The 20,880-nt window shown below is 35.8% G+C and overlaps 1 protein-coding gene across 1 annotated transcript; it reads right to left on the reverse strand.

The window, feature by feature from the left end:
* Positions 1-16,432: 16,432 nt before the first annotated feature.
* LOC128201830 (uncharacterized) lies at positions 16,433-20,138 on the reverse strand. Its single transcript, XM_052899972.1, has 2 exons — positions 19,088-20,138; positions 16,433-18,563 (listed from the first exon to the last, which is right to left on the reverse strand). The coding sequence occupies exon 2, from the start codon at positions 18,556-18,558 to the stop codon at positions 16,687-16,689; it is 1,872 nt and encodes a 623-aa protein (XP_052755932.1). The 5' UTR covers positions 18,559-18,563; positions 19,088-20,138; the 3' UTR covers positions 16,433-16,686.
* Positions 20,139-20,880: the final 742 nt, after the last annotated feature.

Here is a 20,880-nt window from a genome sequence, read left to right on the forward strand (position 1 = left end):
CGAAGGTGTTCTTCTATATGTATTTATATATTTATATGGTTTTTTACATTTTTTTTTTTACGCAACTTAGAATGTTGTTTGTCATTCTTCTATAAATAGTCTTTTATAAATATTTAAGTCAAAGGAAGTTATTTAACTATCCACTGAGATACAGATTCGGCCTAGTTCGGTGGCTAGTAAATCTAACTAAATGTAATTTGTTATTCAATAAAGACAGTTAATATTATTATTATTATATTATTTACCTGTTTTTCTTTATGCAACTTAGAATGGCAAACAAGCTAACGGCCCACCTGATGGAAAGTGGTAACCGTCGCCTATAGACATGAGCAGTACCATGGACATGTACAGCATACTTTAGTCCTCAGAAATGGCAACATATGAAGGCCGTTATGGGCGATATAGTATACTCTGTTATGTCCATGGTACTGCTCATGTCTATAGGCGACGGTTACTACTCTCCATCAGCGTCAGCTGGGTGGGCTGTCAGCTTGTTTGCCATTCTAAGTTGTATAAAATTATATCAGCCGAAGCATCATGGTTACTATCCAACATCATCATCATATCCGCTTTTAACTGTCCACTGCTGAACATTACTCCTTAGGGGGTTTTGCCAAAAGTTGCCACGCTTGGCAGGGCGGATTGGCAACCGCAATTAGGTTTTAGAGATGTTTTAAAACGAACGCTGCTGCCCCTTCCTAGCCCTCTTTTAATCGCTTTTTACGACACCCACGGGAAAGATGGACTATTCTATGCCGGGACCACACGGCCATCCAACATCATTATAAATCAAATGGTAAAATTAATACACCCGTTCTGGGGGGAAAGGGGTTGTTAGTAATGGAGACTGAGAATCCCATTGCTAGCAATATACCCAACCAGGTCAGCCTCCTCGCAGTTCCCCCTGGAAACTATCATGGTTAATTCCTGATGAATTCATCATGATGGGCTAACTGGCCTGTTTTCATTCTCACCTATCATGGTTTCACTGGTGCTATGCCAGCGTATCCCGTTAGCGCAGGCGGGGCTACCATACCATTTACACCCATCAAAAAAAAAAAAAATATACACCCGTTCTAACTACAGTCAATCGTCTGTTGACCGTGGCTATCGTAAAACTAGGTTTTGTTAATATAAGATAGTTGCGGTCAAACACAACTGTGATAACATTTGTTTAATTATAAAAATATAGGTTGATGTAAATTAATTTATTCTTATCGCGTCGGTCCCATCCATTACCATTTGTTATCACTACGTCTTATATAATTGTAATGGATTCTTATAATTGGGTACGATGGGGAGTTTGATTTTTATACGTACGATTAAATTTTAGACGTAGAATGTGAATTTGAACGTGAAAAAGACTCCATTTTCCGCGCTTAGTCTCTCATTTGGGCCGTTGTGCGTATGAGTCGTGGCTACTACAGCCAACCCAGCTCCGCCCAGAAACTCAGAAGCTTCCTGGGTTCTTCACAGGCCTCACGGAGTGACCTCACCGTTCCGAGGATTTCTAAACGTGGCCACAGCCTCACATTCCAGGATTACGTGAGCAGCCGTTTCTTCGGCGTCGAAACAGCCTCGACATAGAGGGCTGTCTGTTGCTCCAATTTTAGATGTTTCCAAATTATTGAACTTTCAACTTTTAGATTGTCATACTCTTTTAACTAGCGACCCGCCCCGGATTCGCACGGGTGCAATGTTGATACTAAATATACCCACCTACTACAGAATGTCCTTATAAACGTTTATAGCTTTTTTGTCATTAGACAATATAAACGTGATACAGTGCTATAGGGCGAAGTGCGGCCTTCCACGATCACATTAGAAACCTTTAAATTTATCAGTGTTTCTTTACAATATTATGCATGTACTCGTATTATACATATAAACCTTCCACTTGAATCACTCTATCTATTAAAAAAAAACCGCTTCAAAATCACCATGCACCATCACACAAAGCACAAGCACACGGGCTGTATGCTTGTTTACCACATTTGTGGTATACAAAAAGACTAAGAACACAGCTCCTCATACTTAACAACTCCTTTATCTTAGATCCTTATCAGACAAGTAGATCTTGCAACATGACAGCACAAAATTAAGTTAAAAAATCACCACTCCCATTCAAAGGGGAATTCGCCTGTCAATCCGTCAATTTATAAAGGTTAATTAATTCATTTCGAATGTAGCTCCAATGATTATTCCGGTGAGCAATATTTGGCGTAAGAATCGCAATTTAAATGTCTTAACAAAATAAACCTTAAGACGTTGGTGTAAGGTTTTATTTGATCGGTTAGTATTAGTACTAAAACAGGGTGATAATGGGTAATATAATTGGTAAAATAATAATATATTAATTGAACAACTTCGCTTAAGGAGCATTGACGATGTCTTCAAATAGTTTTTGAAATGATCGTGTTGGTCATATTTTTCTTTTAATGCATGATAATGGAATGGTAACCCTGCCTGCGCTATCGGTATACACTGGCGGGGCACCAGTGAAGGATGATAGGTGAAGATGAAATAGGTCAGTTAGGCCATCGTGACAAATTCACCAATGAATCAATCACAACGGTTTTCAGGAGGAACCACGAGGTGGTCGACCTGAGAGAGTATATTGTTAGTAATAGGATTACTAACCCCTATTACTAACAATCCCTTTTCCCCCCACGCTAGAGGGTTACTAGTACCAGTCTCTTAGCTGCGTGGCATAGTAAAACGTCTAGGTTGTGAAATGGGCTCCCGTTTTCAGTTATTTATCATACAATATAATTTGGGGCAACTTAAACGTTTCTACAAACATTTTAAAGCCCAGCAACGTACAAACTACTCCTCTCGTGTTGCAGGTATTCGTGGGTGGCAGTAGTTGCTTTCTATGATATAGAACGTCTGTTCGTTTGTCCTTCTAACAAAAAAAAAAGTAAGAAAGATAGGTGACGGCGAAGTCAAGTCAAGTCAATCCATCGCGATGATTTCATCAGTAATTAACTACGTGACGGATAGAAATATTGTCATTTAGTTACTTTTTTTAAAAAGTTTTGTATGTATATGTTTGTATGTACATCCTAATAATTAAATTTTTATATAAATAAGAAGCCTGACACCTGCAATGCCTCTAGTTTTGCGGGTGATCATGGACGGCGATGGTCACTTGCCATCAGATGATTGGTGTCGGTGCCTCCTGTGTTATAAAAGAAAAGAAATAACGACACCGAAAACTAACTAAAAGTAAAAAAAAAAAACTAATATATATAGTTTGGTATAAAAATTCTAACGATACTCCTTTACATCCAAGTCTGCTCAGGCATTTAGAAGTTATGGTGAAATAAAACTGCATACTGCAGTGGCAGGTCGGTAGTTCAATAATAAATTGATAATTACGTGCAGGTGTGATGTTTCACTTGAAGGCAATAAATATAATATTTATATTTGAATAACAATTATATACATATAAAAAAAATATGACTTAAAAATGTCTGCATATAGAATCAATTTTGAAGTCGAGTCATGGACAAATAAGAGCAAAGGAGCGAAAAAAGATTGGTGCTCTCGAGATGTGGTGCTGGCGAAGGATGCTGAGAATTGAACTGAAATGAGGATTTAAAGGAAGGAAAGGGATTGTTAGTAATGGAGACTGAGAATCCCATTTGCTAGCAATATACCCAACCAGGTCGACCTCCTCGCGGTTCTCCCTGGAAACTATCATGGTTAATTCCTGATTTATTCATCACGATGGACTAACTGGCCTGTTTTCATTCTCATCTATCACTCTTCACTGGTGCTCCGCCAGCGTATCCATACCATTATACCAGCATATATATACCATACTATTTTCACCCATCAAAAAACAAACTCAGGTGTTATTCCTATGTAACTTGTAAATTCACTGCCATATCCCACCCTTCAAACTAAAACACAACCATGCAAACACAACTGCTTCACGGTAGAAATATGAATGGGACAGAGGTGGCCAAGCAAACGATTTTTGTACAATGTCTCCCTCTGGTTTCATCAACCAACTTCAAAAAAGAGATTCAAGAAGGACGTTCTCAATTCGGTTGTAATTTTTTTTTATTTATTTATTATCACAAAAATACAAAGTTACAGAAATTATGTTACATTCAGCATTCAGAAACCACGTAGGTTTATTTTATGTTTGTTACCTCTATTACCACATAACTCTGTCATCTGAGACAGTTACAATTGTAAACCGATTTGGGTAATTCTTTTTTTTTTATCTGAAAGGATGTACTTACAGATTGGTACAATAGAAATTTTATCAAAATCGGTTCAGTAATTTAGTTTTTAAATCAATATAACTGGTTTTGCTATAATTGAAGTCAGATTTATTTTTGGGGAACACAGTATATATTAACTTAATACGCCATTTAGTAGAATTTATTATGTGAATTATGTGAACAAAACACAACAAAACCTGGTACTGCTCATGTCTATAGGCGACGGTTACCACTTTCCATCAGGCGGGCCGTCAGCTTGTTTGCCATTCTAAGTTGTATAAACAAAAACTAGTTTGTTTTAAGTACAAATTTATATTAAACCTGCACTACTTGTTTGTTAATGACAAATTAAAATGTCATTTACTTATCGAATTTATAATTTCACATTTAACAGACACTAGAGTAGTTGAAGTTATAAGTTGGAGTGATGTTAAATGGTTTAATTTTAAACTACTTCCGTAAGGACTAAATTCTTAATTCGCTTGCACTTTAACCGACTTCAAAAAGAACTTGGTTCTCGATTTTTTTATACAACTTAGAATGGCAAACAAGCTGACGGCCCACCTGATGGAAAGTGGTAACCGTCGCCTATAGACATGAGCAGTACTATGGACTTAACAGAATTTACTGTTTCGGCCTTGATACCCCCTATGCGTTGCCATTCCTGAGGACTCAATGTTATTCCTCTGTACCCAGTAAATTCACGCCATATCCCTTCCACCCTTCAAACCGAAACACAGCCATGCAAACACAGCTGCTTCACGGTTGAAACACGAATGGGACAGAGGTACCCAAGCAATCGACTTTTGTACAAAGTCTCCCTCTGGTAATATGTTAATGTAATACAAAAATGTTTTTTACCTCATAACTCTGTTAGCTGTAAGGCGATTTGTAATTTTTTTTTTAGCTGTACGGATATACATACAGTTTTGTACCATAAGAATTTTATCAAAATTGATTCTAAATGAATCAATTTTGTTTTATTTTTAAATCAAAATACCTGATTTTGTGCCAAAACTGAGTCTGTTTTTTTTGGGAAACACAATATTAAACTGTGTATGTTTTAATTAAATCGCGTCTATTACTAAATGGATTTCGATGATTGTTTACAAATATTATGCAATATGTACAATCTGGATAAATACAAGGGTCATCTTCATACCGCTATGAAGATTACACTTGGCATGTTGCTATTACGTCTCTGCATGCTGTAATACCCATCATTTAAACCGAAACACAGTCATGCAAGCAAGGATGAGCAAGCTGAAGTGGCAATGGGCTGGTCACATAGCTCGAAGAACCGACAACCGATTGGAAAGAAAGATTCTTGAGTGGCGACCCTATACGAGCAAGCGTAGTGTTGGACGACCTCCCACTAGATAGATTGACGGCCTGAAATGCATTGCAAGTGGCTCAGGAGCGTTCTAGATGGCCGTCTTTGAAGGAGGCTCATGTCCAGCAGTGGACAGATAATGGATGAATTGCAAGCACAGCTGGTTTACGGCATCAACACCTGTGGAACAGGAGTACTTATTTACGTACAAATTTCGTATAAAGTCTTTCAGACAATGTCAGGGCGATGTCACTGTTTGTGGAACAAAACATAGTTACTATATATCAAAGTGTCCATTTTGAACAGTTCTAACCTCGATATGTCACTGAAGGTTACACATTCATAAACCTCGGCGTGAAGGCTCCATCCTTGAATATCATATCCTTGACAAGAGCATGTCTTGTCTTCTGTTATTTGACCTTGTCGTGTAATAAATTTTAAATCACTTGCATTGAACGTTCAATTCTCACTATATACGAGTTTAAGCATAGAATAGAATAGAACAGAAAGCTTTGGGGGAAGGGATTATTAGAACTAGGTTCTAACAGCCCATTGCTAACAATACACCCCATTACAGAAGAGAAAAAAAAATGAAATAAGGGAAACTTTGTACACGAGTACCTATATTTACTCCGTAAATAAAAAAAAATATGAACCAACAAAATTTTGAAGCAACGTATACAGCGACAAGGGTAGTAAGCTACAATCTCTGTTTACTCAAATAATGTAAAAAAACTATTGTATATATAAACGTTTTTCAAAATACCACCGACTGTTTTTTTTTTTTCTTTTTACCGTTAAATAACATACACGCTATGAAATTCCGCCAACATATTCCCGCCTGCTAGTTGAAATAAGTGCTTTTTTAACTTCCTTATTTTAGCATGGATCCCTTTTTCAACTTTTTGCGCGAGCTACCAAAAAGTTGAGTAGGAAATGCGCTTGGGGCGCCCTCTCGACTACGGCCCGTACTGTAGAGATGCATCAACGCAATGCCCTCTGGCGATTTTCCGGGATAGATTGTTATGGATATCCTAATGCCATTTTTTTTAAAATCTATTTCTGTCTATTTTCTATTTACTTTTTTATGCAGCTAGTAATGGTCAATTTAACTTTTATCTATACTTATAATAAATCTGTAGAGAATTTTAACGAAACTTGGTGCAATTATTCTTCATACTCCTGGGCAGGTTATAGTATACTTTTCATCACGCTACGATCAATAGTAGCAGAGCAGTGAAGGGAAATGTTGGAAAAACGGGAGAAGTTACTCAATTTTTAAGTTTCCGTCGCGTGTGCAGCCTTAATGGCCACTTTTTAAAATGTAAAAATGTCCACCCGTGCGACGTCGGGACGGGCCGCTAGTATTTAATAAATTAGACTCAGGTTAATTCAAATGATTACTATGATCTGAAATCATGACAGTGTTTTAGTAGTAAACTACAAATAAAATTAATAATACAACATAAAAAAATAAATAAATAAACATTACGACACGATTTAACTTTTACAGTTAATTTTATTAAAACAGATTCACCAGGTAAAGGCAGGTAAATGGACAATTATAAGCCATTAATTTTGCCCATGACTTCGTCAACATTATCGGGATATATTAGTTGATCGAGATAAAAAATTAGCCCATGTCTTTCGTTATCCAAAACTAGTAGTTCGCCCCGGCTACACATGGATGTTACAAATGAAACGAGAGAAGAGAGAAATATACGCATGATTTCTAGACGAAAAAATGTAGCATATGATGTCCAACCAAAACTAAATATAGTGAAACATGGCGCAAAATTTCAAGCGGTTAAATTGTATAATAAATTACCCACTGCATTAAAAACTATTAAAGATTGGAGAATTTTGAAAATAAAACTTTATACTCTTTTGTTGGAAAGGTGCATCTACTCAATTGATGAATTTTAAAATACTCTTTCATTATTTTATGCCTTACTGATGACTTTTAAATTGATTGTAATGTTATTTTTTGACAATTATTATTGGTTATTTTGTTGCTTCATATTTTTTTTTTGTTTTGTTATATTTCACGATATCTTCTTGTCACTTGCAAAAATATTCAACACAATGCAATATTGTAACGAATAAAATAAATTGAATTGAATTGAATACTAATGGAAAAATGAATGGTTTTTCAAAAGTTCTTTTTCTCAAAAACCTTGTTCTGAGAATTACAAAGACAATATAAAAGGAATTAGTCAAATACGAGTAGGTGCATCCATTTTAAAGTGATACGCTTAAATATATTGGGCAACTATTTTTTATTGGAGCGAAAGGGATTGTTAGCAATGGAGTTTGACAGCCCCATTGCTAGCAATATGACCTGTTAGGTCGACCTCGTGGTCCTCCCTGGAAACCACTGTGAATAATTCTTGTTAATTCGTCAAGATGGGCTAACTGATCTGCTTCATCCTCACCTATCATCCTTCACTGGTGGCCCGCCGGTGTATACCGATAGCGCGGGTGGGGTTACTATTTCATTATCACCTAAAAAAAACTAATTTTTATTTATATAAACTAGCTAACTACTAGCTTTTACCCGCGACTTCGCCCACGTGACCGGTATATGTCCACATATCGAGATGAAACGATAAAATGGATATATACATCTCCATCTCATATAATACGTGTATACCAAATTTCATAGTGATTTGTTGAGTCGTTAAGGCGTTATAAGGTAATAAACAAACTCACTTTCACATTTATAATATTAGTAAGGTATGTACACATATATTATTATAGTAAGTAGTTTAATAAAATTATGAAACGGTGCCCCGTTTAGGTGCAAACTGAAAATCAGCGCTGAACGAACATCAGTCCAGCAAAAGCTAAGTTTGTACCTATTGCCAGGCGCATACGAATACTGCACAATATATTGATATATACATATATATATATATATATATATATATATATATATATATATATATATATATATATATATATATATATATAAGTATACATTATAATTTATTATGAATAAATAAACAAACGCACAAACAAAGACTATATTAATTATTTATATTATATTAGTAAGTACATGCGTTTGAATAACAACCTATTTTTTTTTTGATGGGTGAAAAAAGTATGGCAACCCCGCCCGCGCCAACGGTACACGCCGGCGGAGCACCAGTGAAGGGTGATAGATGAGAATGAAAACAGGCCAGTTAGCCCACCATGATGAATTCATCAGGAATTAACCATGATAGTTTCCAGGGAGAACCGCGAGGAGGTAGACCTGGTTGGGTATATTGCTAGCAATAGGATTCTCAGTCTCCATTACTAACAATCCCTTTCCCCCCAATAACAACCTATTATTAAGTTCACAAACGTGCAATATCAAAATTTAATCCGCATATCAACCAAATACAATTATCGAAAGGCATATAAAATGTATACTAATATTTTGATTAGATCTTAATTAATTAAAACCTGTTACGTTTGCATTCGGTTAGAGGCCGTACAATGAGCAATTAAATTTTAACATATTAATTAGGCAATAACTTAACTATTTCGTTTGTGATTGTAAAACAAATCAAAAACCACGCAATACACTGTTTGATTTACGGTTGCGTGCTTTAAAAAAAAAAGCTATTCAATTTGTTATATCATTTGTATTAAACATTTTAATTGCTCGGTAGTAATAAAATTAACAAGTATATTTTAATGTTTTACCAATATATATATATATATATATATATATATATATATATATATATATATATATATATATATATATATATATATATATATATATATATATATACACAGCCATGCAAACACAACTGCTTCACGGTTGAAACACGAATGGGACACAGGTACTAAAGCAATCGACTTTTATACAAAGTCTCCCTCTGGTAATAAATTTATCAAGATGGCGTCTATACATTGAAAATTATCATGTCATGTTTGGCATGTTTGGCAGGTGGATCGATAACCGCAATTAGGCTTTGGAGATATTTTAAAAGGGATGCTACTGCTTATGTCATATACACCATACATTTATTATAAGATCGAAAAAGCTCGACTAGTTTCGGCATCAACATGGTTAAAGATCACGAATTGATTCCAAAAGCAGTCGAGCTTTTTTAATTTCATTACACGTAAGTTAAACTGGTAGTAATTACATTAAAATATAGTAAAAACTAGTTTCAGGACCATTCGGAGTACCTAGTCTTGAGAAACTTGACAAAATAATACCACAGGAAGACTTTGTACAAAAGTTGTTTGCTTGAGTACCTCTGTCCCATTCGTGTTTCAACTGTGGAGCAGTTGTGTTTGCATGGCTGTGTTTTGGTTTGAAGGGTGTGATATGGCGTAAATTTACAGGGTACAGAGGAATAACACCTGAGTTCTCAGGAATGGCAACGCATGGGAGGTATCATGGGCGAAACAGTATACTCTGTTATGTCCATGGTACTGCTCATATATATAGACGACGGTTGCCACTTTCCATCAGGTGAGCTGTCAGCTTGATTGCCATTCTGAATTACATAAAAAAACACAATTTCATCATACATCATCATAACTTTCTCTAGAAAATATTTGAGTCAAATATTATAATGGTAGTATTTTTTTTAAAAACAGTTTTTGTTTCATGCAAGAAAATATGTTTCATTAACAGTAAGTTCGGTCTAATAGATAATTCTCATCTTAATAATGTTCTTAAAAGCGGCTGCAACACAGCCGGAGAAAATTTGATTACGGTCCAGCATTCCCAATATCGGTATACGCAGCGCAAATCGCTGAATTATTCAATTTCACATTTGGAACACTCAAAAATTATTGTGACCTGCTTCGTGCTTCAGAGGTCAGTAAGCTTTCTTTTCACAGGCCCATGTAACCAACGGCGTCTTGGAAACTCTTGACCTCCGATTGTGCCTCTGTAATAGTAATAATATTCTTAAATTGTAAACGTGTCGAACCTTAAAGAACGCAACTTTGGCTATATCGTAGGAACGTGCCTTAATTTTGTTACAAGTAATAATAACAGCAGCCAGAACCTTATCACAGTACCTTCCAGCTTCCACAATACTACGAACGTGTCCGAACGGACCGGTTGGTTAGTGTGCGACAAGGACAGAAACATTGTTGAATAGGAGCGAGCGGGATGCACTATCAAGAACAGGGACCACAACACAAACACAAGAGATAATGGTCATAATAGCTTGTTGCGTTTAAAGGGCACTGCAATGTGACGCATCCATACTAATCTCAACTTTAATTTTTTCAACTTAACGCTCATTTTCAAATGTGTGCTATTGGAAATTAGGTTGTTTCTATAATAAAATAAGGTCTCGATTCAGGGTATGCTGACACCGAATGGATGATTCGATTCTATCAGCACATTCATAGTAGCACAAACGTTTGCTCCAACGTGCAGTCATTTTTCGTATTTCGTGAAAGAGCCCCTTATCTGTTGATGTTATTGCTTGTCCCGGGCTTAGGCTAAACAAGGGGAATTTATAAGAAGTTTTTTGTGTAAAGAAGCCTTTATCATCTAATAAGGTCGGACTATCTAGTGTGGGTAGGGTAACCATGAATTTTTCTAAGTTCAGACTTCGAGACAGAAGTGTCGCAACATGCCAAAAACATTTCAAGGAAGAAAATAATAAGAAAAATCTTAATAAAAATATATTTTCTTTTTATCTAATACTAGTTTTTACCAGCGACTTCGTTTGCGTGACTGGGATATGGTTACTAATCGGAATAAAAAGGAGTCTTCTTCATTCCATGTATAGGTAAAGGCAGTACAGGGAGTCAGTCAGGATGCAGGTGGCTCAGGACCAATTCCTATGGCAGTCTATGGGAAAGACTTATGTTCAGCAATGGACAGACATTGGACGATATGATGATGACGATGATTACCTCGAATAATGTCGTCATAGTCGTAGAATACTGACGGATCTGACAAATATTACATATAAAGATCCGTCAGTATTCTACGACTATGACGATATGTGTATACCAAATTTCATACTGATCATCTTAGCTCCTTAATAGCTTGTTAAGGAGCTAAGGTAACAAACAAACAAACAAGCTTACTTTCACATTTATAATATGAATAATGCAAAAGTTAAACATTCCTTTATTTAGTCTGCTTGAGTAATTTTAAAATTTCGGTCGTTCTTTCAATTGCGCTTTCAACTTGGAGTCCCGGGAAAAGCCGATATTTTCGAATTCATCTCCACCAGTGGAGATAAATGAAGTAAAATTCTACTCTTGTGGGGGTAAAAATTAGGGAAACATTGGTAGGGACAAGTGAAACTGACCGAAATATAGAAGAATGCAAAATCAAATACTTTCTGGGAGACATCATCTTTATTAGAGAACCGAAACTGAAAAAGCTCACCGAAATAAGCTAGTAACCGCCTACTATTAGGTGGGCCGTATGCTTGTTTGCCACTTCAATGCTATAAAAAATTACTTACTAAAAATCGTCCGCCTAAATAGAAATCCAGACAAATAAAAAATTCTAAAATTCGGACTTCTCCACATAAATCCGGGCGGATGGTAACCCCAAATGTGTCATAGATAAAAGAGCAATGTTCTTGTTCTCTTTTTACTATGGTGTGTGGGCACGTTGGTTAACAACTTGGTTTTAAAAAGCTTATCTTGAGATATTAATTCATACATAGTATTAACTTGATTGTTGTAAAACCAAACACCTGGCGGTCTAAAATAACTACTTTAGTTATAACGTAACTGGATGCTAATTTCTTGTAAGCATATTCCGCGCATTGTAGAAAGGCGCGAATGACAGTTGGTATTTTCAAGCGACTTCAAAAGAGAAGTGATTCTCGATTTAGTTATATTTTAATTTAATGTTTGTTACCTCGGAACTTCATTATTTAGTAACCTATTTTAAACATTCTTTCTTTATATAAAAGGATTCAGATTGATACTAAAGTAATTTAGTTAACATTAGTTCAAAAATAACGTTTACCAGAGGGAGACTTTGTACAAAAGCCGTTTGCTTGGCCACCTCTGTCCCATTCGTGTTTCAACCGTAAAACAATTGTGTTTGCATGGCTGTGTTTCGGTTTGAAGGGTGGGATATGACGTGAATTTACTGGGTACGGAGGAATAACACCTGAGTCCTAAGGAATGGCAACGCGGGGGGGGGGAGGGTATATTATATAAAAATAGGCAAAAACAGTTTTTTTTATACAACTTAGAATGGCAAACAAGCTGACGGCCCACCTGATGTAAAATGGTAACCGTCGCCTATATACATGAGCAGTACCATGGACATAACAGAGTAGGTATACTGTTTCGCCCATGATTTCCCCTCATGCGTTGCCATTCCTGAGGACTCTCGACTTTTTGTACAAAGTCTCCTTCTGGTAATATGACAATAAAGAAGTTTCAATTTACAAATCAGTCAACGATCTATGGAGAGAACTCTACTTGGAATATAGAATATTAAGTGACAATACAACCACACTATTGCAATTACGAGTAACTTGCTCAAGTTGCAAATACAGGTGGGATCAATAAAGCTCGACATGTTCGGACAAGTTTCAACTTTAAACACAATGTTATACTTGTTAAATATTGCGCAATACATTGTCAATAAATACATTAAAACTATGTTATTATGTGTAACACAGGACGAACCCCAAATAGATGCAGTGACGACCTGAAATGCAGTCAGTGGATGCAGGTGGCTCAGGACCGTTCATGTCTTGAAGGCAATCTATGGGGGAGGCTTATGTCCAGCAGTGGACGGATAATTTTTTTTTTAATGGATGACAATAGGACGGTAACCCTGACTGCGTTATCGGGGTACCAGGGAAACATGAGAGATGAGGATAAAAGCAGATCAGTCAGCCTATCCTAAAGTCGACACGTCACGATATATATATATATATATATATATATATATATATATATATATATATATATATATATATATATATATATATATATATATTAAGTCCGTCTTTTGTACCAGACATTTTTTGTATTTAGTACAGTTTTTATTTATGTATATAAAAAATAAATTATTAAAACTGACAGAGTAGGCAAGGTAAGGCAAAGTATTAACTGAATGTGGCCTATTTGAAAAAGTGCATAGTAACAGAGCATGATCAATTACTCACTCAATAAGCGAATATCCATATTTGAAATCGGAAGTTGATTCATTAGCTTCTGATTACATTGCAATAAAGACATGCAGCATATCATGTGGCGTTCTATATCGTTTACAAATACCATGATGTCACGGCCTCGACCTGGCCATGGTGACACACTGGTGACTCATACGCGAAGGGTGCACTTTGACAGCGGAAATAGTGAAGTGCGAATCGTCCGAAATATCAACGTAAATAAACATGTTGATTTACTTAGTAGTTAGTAGAAATAATGAGTCGTGACCGTATCATGCGTTATATATATGGCTAAGGCTGCACACGCGACGGAAGCTTAAAAATGGAGTAACTTCTCCCGTTTTCCCAACATTTCCCTTCACTGCTCTGCTCCTATTGATCGTAGCGTGATGAAAAGTATACTATAACCTGCCCAGGAGTATGAAGAATAATTGTGCCAAGTTTCGTTAAAATCCGTCGAGTAGTTTTTGTTTCTATAACGAACATACAGACAGACAGACAAAAATTTTACTGATTGCATTTTTGGCGTCAGTATCGATCACTAATAACCCCCTGATAGTTATTTTGGAAATATATTTCATGTACAGAATTGACCTCTCTACAGATTTATTATAAGTATAGATAGAAGATAATGCATTCATGTACATAATATAGAGTTGTTACAATGTTCTTATGATGAGTAAGTACATGAAACCAGAGGGAGACTTTGTACAAAAGTCGATTGCTTGGGCACCTCTGTCCCATTCGTGTTTCAACCGTGAAGCAGCTGTGTTTGCATGGCTGTGTTTCAGTTTGAAGGGTGGGATATGGCGTGAATTTACTGGGTACAGAGGAATAACACCTGAGTCCTCAGGAATGGCAACGCATGGGGGTATCATGGGCGAAACAGTATACTCTGTTATGTCCATGGTACTGCTCATGTCTATAGGCGACGGTTACCACTTTCCATCAGATGGACCGTCAGCTCGATTGTCATTCTAAGTTGTATAAAAAAAAAACCTGTTCGGGTGTAGCAAAATTATATTGTTAATTATTTGTTAGTGCTTATTGGGGAATTACCAATTTAACAACTCACCTTATCATATCGTGACGTCATTTTTGATTGCGACAAATTTTAAAATACTAGCTGTATTCCACGGAATTGGCAATGTCTTTTAAGCCTCCGTTTCTATGGCAACGGTAGATAAGCGCTTGCTTTGTATCTATGGAGATGAATTAACAAAAAAACATATTCTTTTGAGGAAGTTTGTTTATATGGAGTATTTTACCAATAAAATTGAATATTTTTGTATTCAAAAAAATATGGGTCGAGATCTGAGAAAAAATTGTGTTTCCCATGCTAATGTGACACATGAAATTGCATGTACGGGAGAAACAATATTTTTTGACGTTCTTCTGCCAATGTTTCGTTTGGAGAAAATATTGTTTTTTTTTTATACAACTTAGAATAACAATCGAGCTGACGGTCCACCTGATGGAAAGTGGTAACCGTCGCCTATAGACATGAGCAGTACCATGGACATAACAGAGTATACTGTTTCGCCCGTGATACCCCCATGCGTTGCCATTCCTGAGGACTCAGGTGTTATTCCTCTGTACCCTGTAAATTCACGTCACATCCCACCCTTCAAACCGAAACACAGCCATGCAAACACAACTGCTTCACGGTAGAAACACAACTGGCACAGAGGTACCCAAGCAATCGACTTTTGTACAAAGTCTCCCACTGGTAAAAACTGGTCTTGTTTCATTGGTAGAACACTTCCTTGAATTAATGCGAAAGCATCGCGTATTTGTATGTGTAATTTGTGATTTTGTGTCGAATTTATGTTTTAGATGGGCGATTTAACACCATAGATGTCAGGAATGCATGACATGGGAAATACCATGCGTATCGTAGTGTATTTTGTAGTGTTGATATGTAAAGGGGATAGTTACCACTTTTTATCTGGTGGGCCATCAACTTGTTAGCCATTTTTTTTTTTTTTTTTTTTTTTTTTTTTTTTTTTTTATTCAAATAAACTTACATTGAAGCACTTTTGAAAAGTCATTACATTTTTTTTTAATCTACCGCTCGTTCGGAAAGCTGTCTCATCACAAGAAGAACGAGCAAGAAACTTGCGTGTTGCTCTTTTAAATAATTTTATTATTACTTTACATTTTCAAGTTTAATTGTGTGAATACAAACCACCAATTAGCACTAATTCAATTAAATATTCAAAAAGAAAAAAAATATTGAATACATAACCAACTGGTTAAACAATTAATAAGAGGAAATCAGTCATAGTGATTAGAGCAGACCAGTCCCTACAAGCAGCACCCGTTCACGAGTATGACGGATGAGCCAGCCATCACTGCGCTCGACCATATTTTAGGGAGCCCAATGACCCGGCCCACCACGCCGCCACAAGTCTGGACATTTTAGTGAGCATGACTACTCAAAACACTAGACCACGTCAAAGTCCATTTAAAGTTTCATCGAAAGTTATATGTACTTTTAGAATTTTAGTATTTTTTTTACTACCTGGTACCTGGGTTTTAGTGAGGTAGCAAGCAATTTAGTATCCTAGTTGACTACATTTTTATTTATTTTTCTATGCAACTTAGAATGGCAGACAAGCTGACGGCATATCTGATGGAAAGTGGTGGCCGTCGCCTATAGACATGAGCAGTACCATGGGCATTGCAGAGTATACTGTTTACTTACACCCATGACACCTCTCATGTAGAGATGGGCAATCCACCTGGGTGGGTTTAAAGTCTGGTGGGTAAAAACCGGGTGTTTTGGGTTTATTGGGTTTAAACCCCATAAACACCCAAATTTTTGGGTGTTTATGATTTTGTACTTCATCATCGTCATCTCAGCCGCAAGACGTCCACTATACTGGACATAGACAATATTATTATGCAGCCTACAGAATAAAAAACTTTTAATTTGATTTTGAGTTTATTAAGAAAGAGATGAAAGTAAAATGTAAAACTACAGTCAATCACTGTCAGATTCAGAGTTATTACAAGCGATGAATTGTATAGGTTCGATAGGCTCTATTTCGTCTAAACTGTTATGTTCATTTACTTGCTCAATGAAAGCTTCTAAGGTATTTTCTTCATTAAACTGAATGTCCTCGCATTCAGCTTTATGTTTAAGATTCCAGTTATAACAAATGAATGAAATTTTTTCAGTTCTTTCAGTTGTAAGTCGATTTCTTTTGTTATTATGTATGTAGCCTTGGATACTAAAGGAACGCTCAGTGGCTGCCGAAGTACAGGGAGCTGATAGAATACGAATCGCTATTTTTCTTAACTCAGTGGAACCACAAATACCTTTCCACCATATTAGGGGCTCAATGCTATCTAATGAGCTCCATACAAATCCTCTGGCCCAAAAGTTTTCTTTAGCTTTATAACACGCCAAATCTGCCATTACATTTGACAAACTTAAGTGTTGGCTTAAATTGTAGATAAACTCCATACCCTTAAGTTCTTCCTCTTGAGTAAGTTCGACTCCTAGAGTCCTGGGGTCTAGAATATATGCTGCAAAATGTATTGGCCTCATTGCCATATTGCATCTTGAAGATACTGATGTTAGAATCTGCTGTTTGCTTTCTTCGCTCAATGTCGAAATCTCATTTAATGCAAAACGTATCTTAGCTTGTACATCTCTAAATGTAATGTATGTGCGATGCAAACGATTCTGGTCGCTCTCTAAGTAAAATATGCTTTCAGTGACTGGTTCCAAAATACTTATACATTCCCCTGTCTTCGTCCAGAAATCATCACTTAGAATTAAATCTTTAATATCTCTTGAAATTACCACATCTTCTCTAACTGTTAATATTTGCAAAGCTATCTTATTTGCTTTCAAACTTTTTAACGAAGTAACATGACTTCCCCATCTTGTAGCACAAGGCAATTTTAGTGTTTGTGTAGAATCTTCACCCTGCCTTGATTTTATCAACAAGGAACTTAATCGTTGACTCCTTTTAACAGTTTTTATTATATTTATGGCTTGCATAATAAACACAGTTACTTCTTGTATCTTTACAATATCTTGGCACAACAAGTTAAGGATATGTGCACAGCAACCGAGAGGAACAACATGTGGATATTTGAGTTTTGTTAATTCGAATGCCTTTTGTATATTTCTAGCGTTATCGCCAATAAGTACAAGAAACTTATTTGCTCCATACACTTTCATTACTTTTTCAACTTCTTGGCTAAGGTATTCACTAGTGTGAGGATTACTTTCTGTATTCAAACTTTTAACGTATGCAGGTTGAGGTTTTGATATAAGAAAGTTTATTATTCCTTCATTTCTTAAATTAGACCAGCCATCGCACTGAAGGTGTAAGTAACTACAAGCATTTAGTTCCTCATTTAACTCAAAACGCATTTCTCTATATATTTTATCTAAGTATTTTGTCGCTAAAGCTTTACGTGAAGGTATTTTAAATTTTGGTTGCAATTTTTCGAAAAATTGTATCCATAAAGGATGTTGCACCATCGATAATGGCGTCCCTGTTACAAATATAGCTCTCGCTAATTCTGTTTTTATATGATCATCGGTGTCTTGAAACTCAGCATTTATTGTAGTGTTAGCAGACGACGAGGGGCTTATAAAAGAATCATTTGTCTCTATCTCTGACAGTCCAGACATTTTGGTTTTGGACGAGCTATCTTTTATAAGTTTCATAGAGTCTTTTAATGTTTCTGGAGATTTTGGACAAGTGATAAGATGTTGAAGCATTTTGGCAGCATTACTGAATTTGTAGACCTTATTACAAAGCTTGCAAGAAACAGACTTGTTTGGTAAAGTACGGTAGTGCTCCCATATGCGTAAATCTTTAGGTCTCCCCATTGAACCTAAAAAAATGAACGATGATTAGTTGGTCTGACGAAAATTCAACAATAGAGTGCCTATTTTTTTACAATGATTATTTCTTGTTATTTACAATAAATTTATTAAAAAAATAATAAAATAAATACAAAAAACCTTTGTAAAATTACATCTCCTCGGAGGATTAAACGCAGACGCTAGTTTATTATCGTATTGTTCTGTATTTTTCTCAGCAACTTCTTTAATTCGATTAGGTACTTACGCATATTATGTTAAAAATAAATATCTAGTACACATCTTAGGCTATCCACCATTATTATCCAATGACGACTCTCAGCTAACTATGCACTATCATCCAAAATAAACGTGTATGGAAAATTTTATCCCAGTCGGTTGAGGATTGAGGATAATTGCATCAACATACGAACATACCTACATACTTTTATTTACATAACGCAAGCTAAATAAAAGCTTGTAATAATACATCTAATTTTAAGTTAAAATTGTTAAGTGATCATGATATAATTGTATCATTCAAAAATCCACTTACCTTTAATTATTTCTTGTTAAGTATAAATATTATTTCAAATCTGCTCCCTTAATATGCACTTTTTTACTGCTTTTCCTACCTAACACGTTACCAGGAAGTCACGTTACCAGAGTCAGAGTAATAGTGAACACGTTTGACAGTGATTGTCGTCGCCTCATATTCAGCGTCGACGAATAGGGGAATCCCCAGTCATAATGTATTGCATGCGTGGCGGTCTTACTTCAAATCCATAAACAAAGAGATAATTACAGAACTCGATACTAGATGGCGCTGTTTTTGTTTGAAGAAAGTTTGCGGGCTAAAATACATAGAATTTCATCAATGACTTCCACAAAGAACAACATTTCTGTTTTTTCTAAGTCCGTATCTCTTCCGTATATTTCATAAGATATAAGCTTGGGCTACATTGTTATGCAACGTGATTTTGTCGCTGTCTTGCTAGCAGGGTTGACAGATATACGATTTAAATTGTACTCATACTATTATTTGTCTATTTTTTAATGTACGATCGTAAAGATTATGATCGTAATTCGCACAAAAACATACGACTTTTTGGTTACCTGGCAACATTTTTATTATGAAACGAACATGCTCACATCATCAGTCACATGCAACAATTTATTGGGGATTTCCCCTTCACATCTGGCAGTCCTGCTTGCTAGAATATAGGTAAGTCAGCCACAGTTACTGACGATCGATATTTAAAGGGTATTGTTTTTGTGCTAAATATTTCATAAAAACGTTATTTAATACTTTGTGGATTATTAATTTAGTTGATAATCACTGGAAGTAAAATGGATGCTAATTTGAGAGATCAAGATCTTCGTATAAAACAGTTAATAAAAGAAAATCTACGTAAGTACTCTTTTTATACCTAGGTAGGTAAGGTATAATAAACACAAAAGGTACTTAGATCGCGTGTGTTCGAAGCATTTATTCTAATAAATTTAATTTAAAATTGTAGAAAGAAAAAAATGTCTGCCAAGCCGTAGCCGAAGCCGATCTCCAAATATATTTGGCGATAGTGAGACCCAGTGTCCAGATGATTTACCCAGCGTCGTCGCAACAAAGAAAAAAAACGCGGATAAAGTAAAAGAAAATTTACTGAAAGAAGAAACAAACTGTTCTAAATGCTTAATTTATGGAGAAGAGGATAAAAGAAATGAGTATTTCGGACTGTTAGTGGCTCAAGAATTTAAATATATACGGCCATGGGTGCGAACGAGGTGTTATGAAGAAATTTTAAAGTATCTACGGGAAGCAAAAGGCCAACATGTTGATCAACTGCAACATGAAAACACTGAAAATTAATTACTTTCATTTTATTATATATAGATTTTTAAAATTTCCTGAAATATTATTAGTTAACGTTTTATTTAATATTGTAGAATTGATCAATACAATTTATAAAAATAATTTATTGGTATTACTTACATATTTTCAAAAAAATACGTAAAAACCTATTTTTTTGGGTGATTATGGGAGTTTATGGGTGTTTATTGGGTTTTTACCAAAGCACCGGGTTTAAACCCGGTGCTTTGCCCATCTGTAGCCTCGGGTGTTATTCCTCTGTACCCAGTAAATTCATGCCATATCCCACCCTTCAAACCAAAAGACAACCATGCAAACAAAACTGCTTCACGGTAGAGACACGAATGGGACAGAGGTACACAAGCAATCGACTTTTGTACAAAGTCTCCCTCTGGTAAAATAGTAAAATTCTTCAAATTGTGTCGGTTACTTCGATTCTTTTGCGGATATCCTCGTTTCGGATTCTATCACGCAAAGAGACT

The sequence above is a fragment of the Galleria mellonella genome, unplaced genomic scaffold, assembly GCF_026898425.1.
Source record: "Galleria mellonella isolate WM207_F2 unplaced genomic scaffold, CSIRO_AGI_GalMel_v1 utg63, whole genome shotgun sequence".
Lineage (NCBI taxonomy): Eukaryota > Metazoa > Arthropoda > Insecta > Lepidoptera > Pyralidae > Galleria > Galleria mellonella.

Bases quoted from the DNA above. Each gene is read 5' to 3' on its own strand.
- LOC128201830 (XM_052899972.1), bottom strand. From the start codon at position 18,558: ATGGGGAGACCTAAAGATTTACGCATATGGGAGCACTACCGTACTTTA.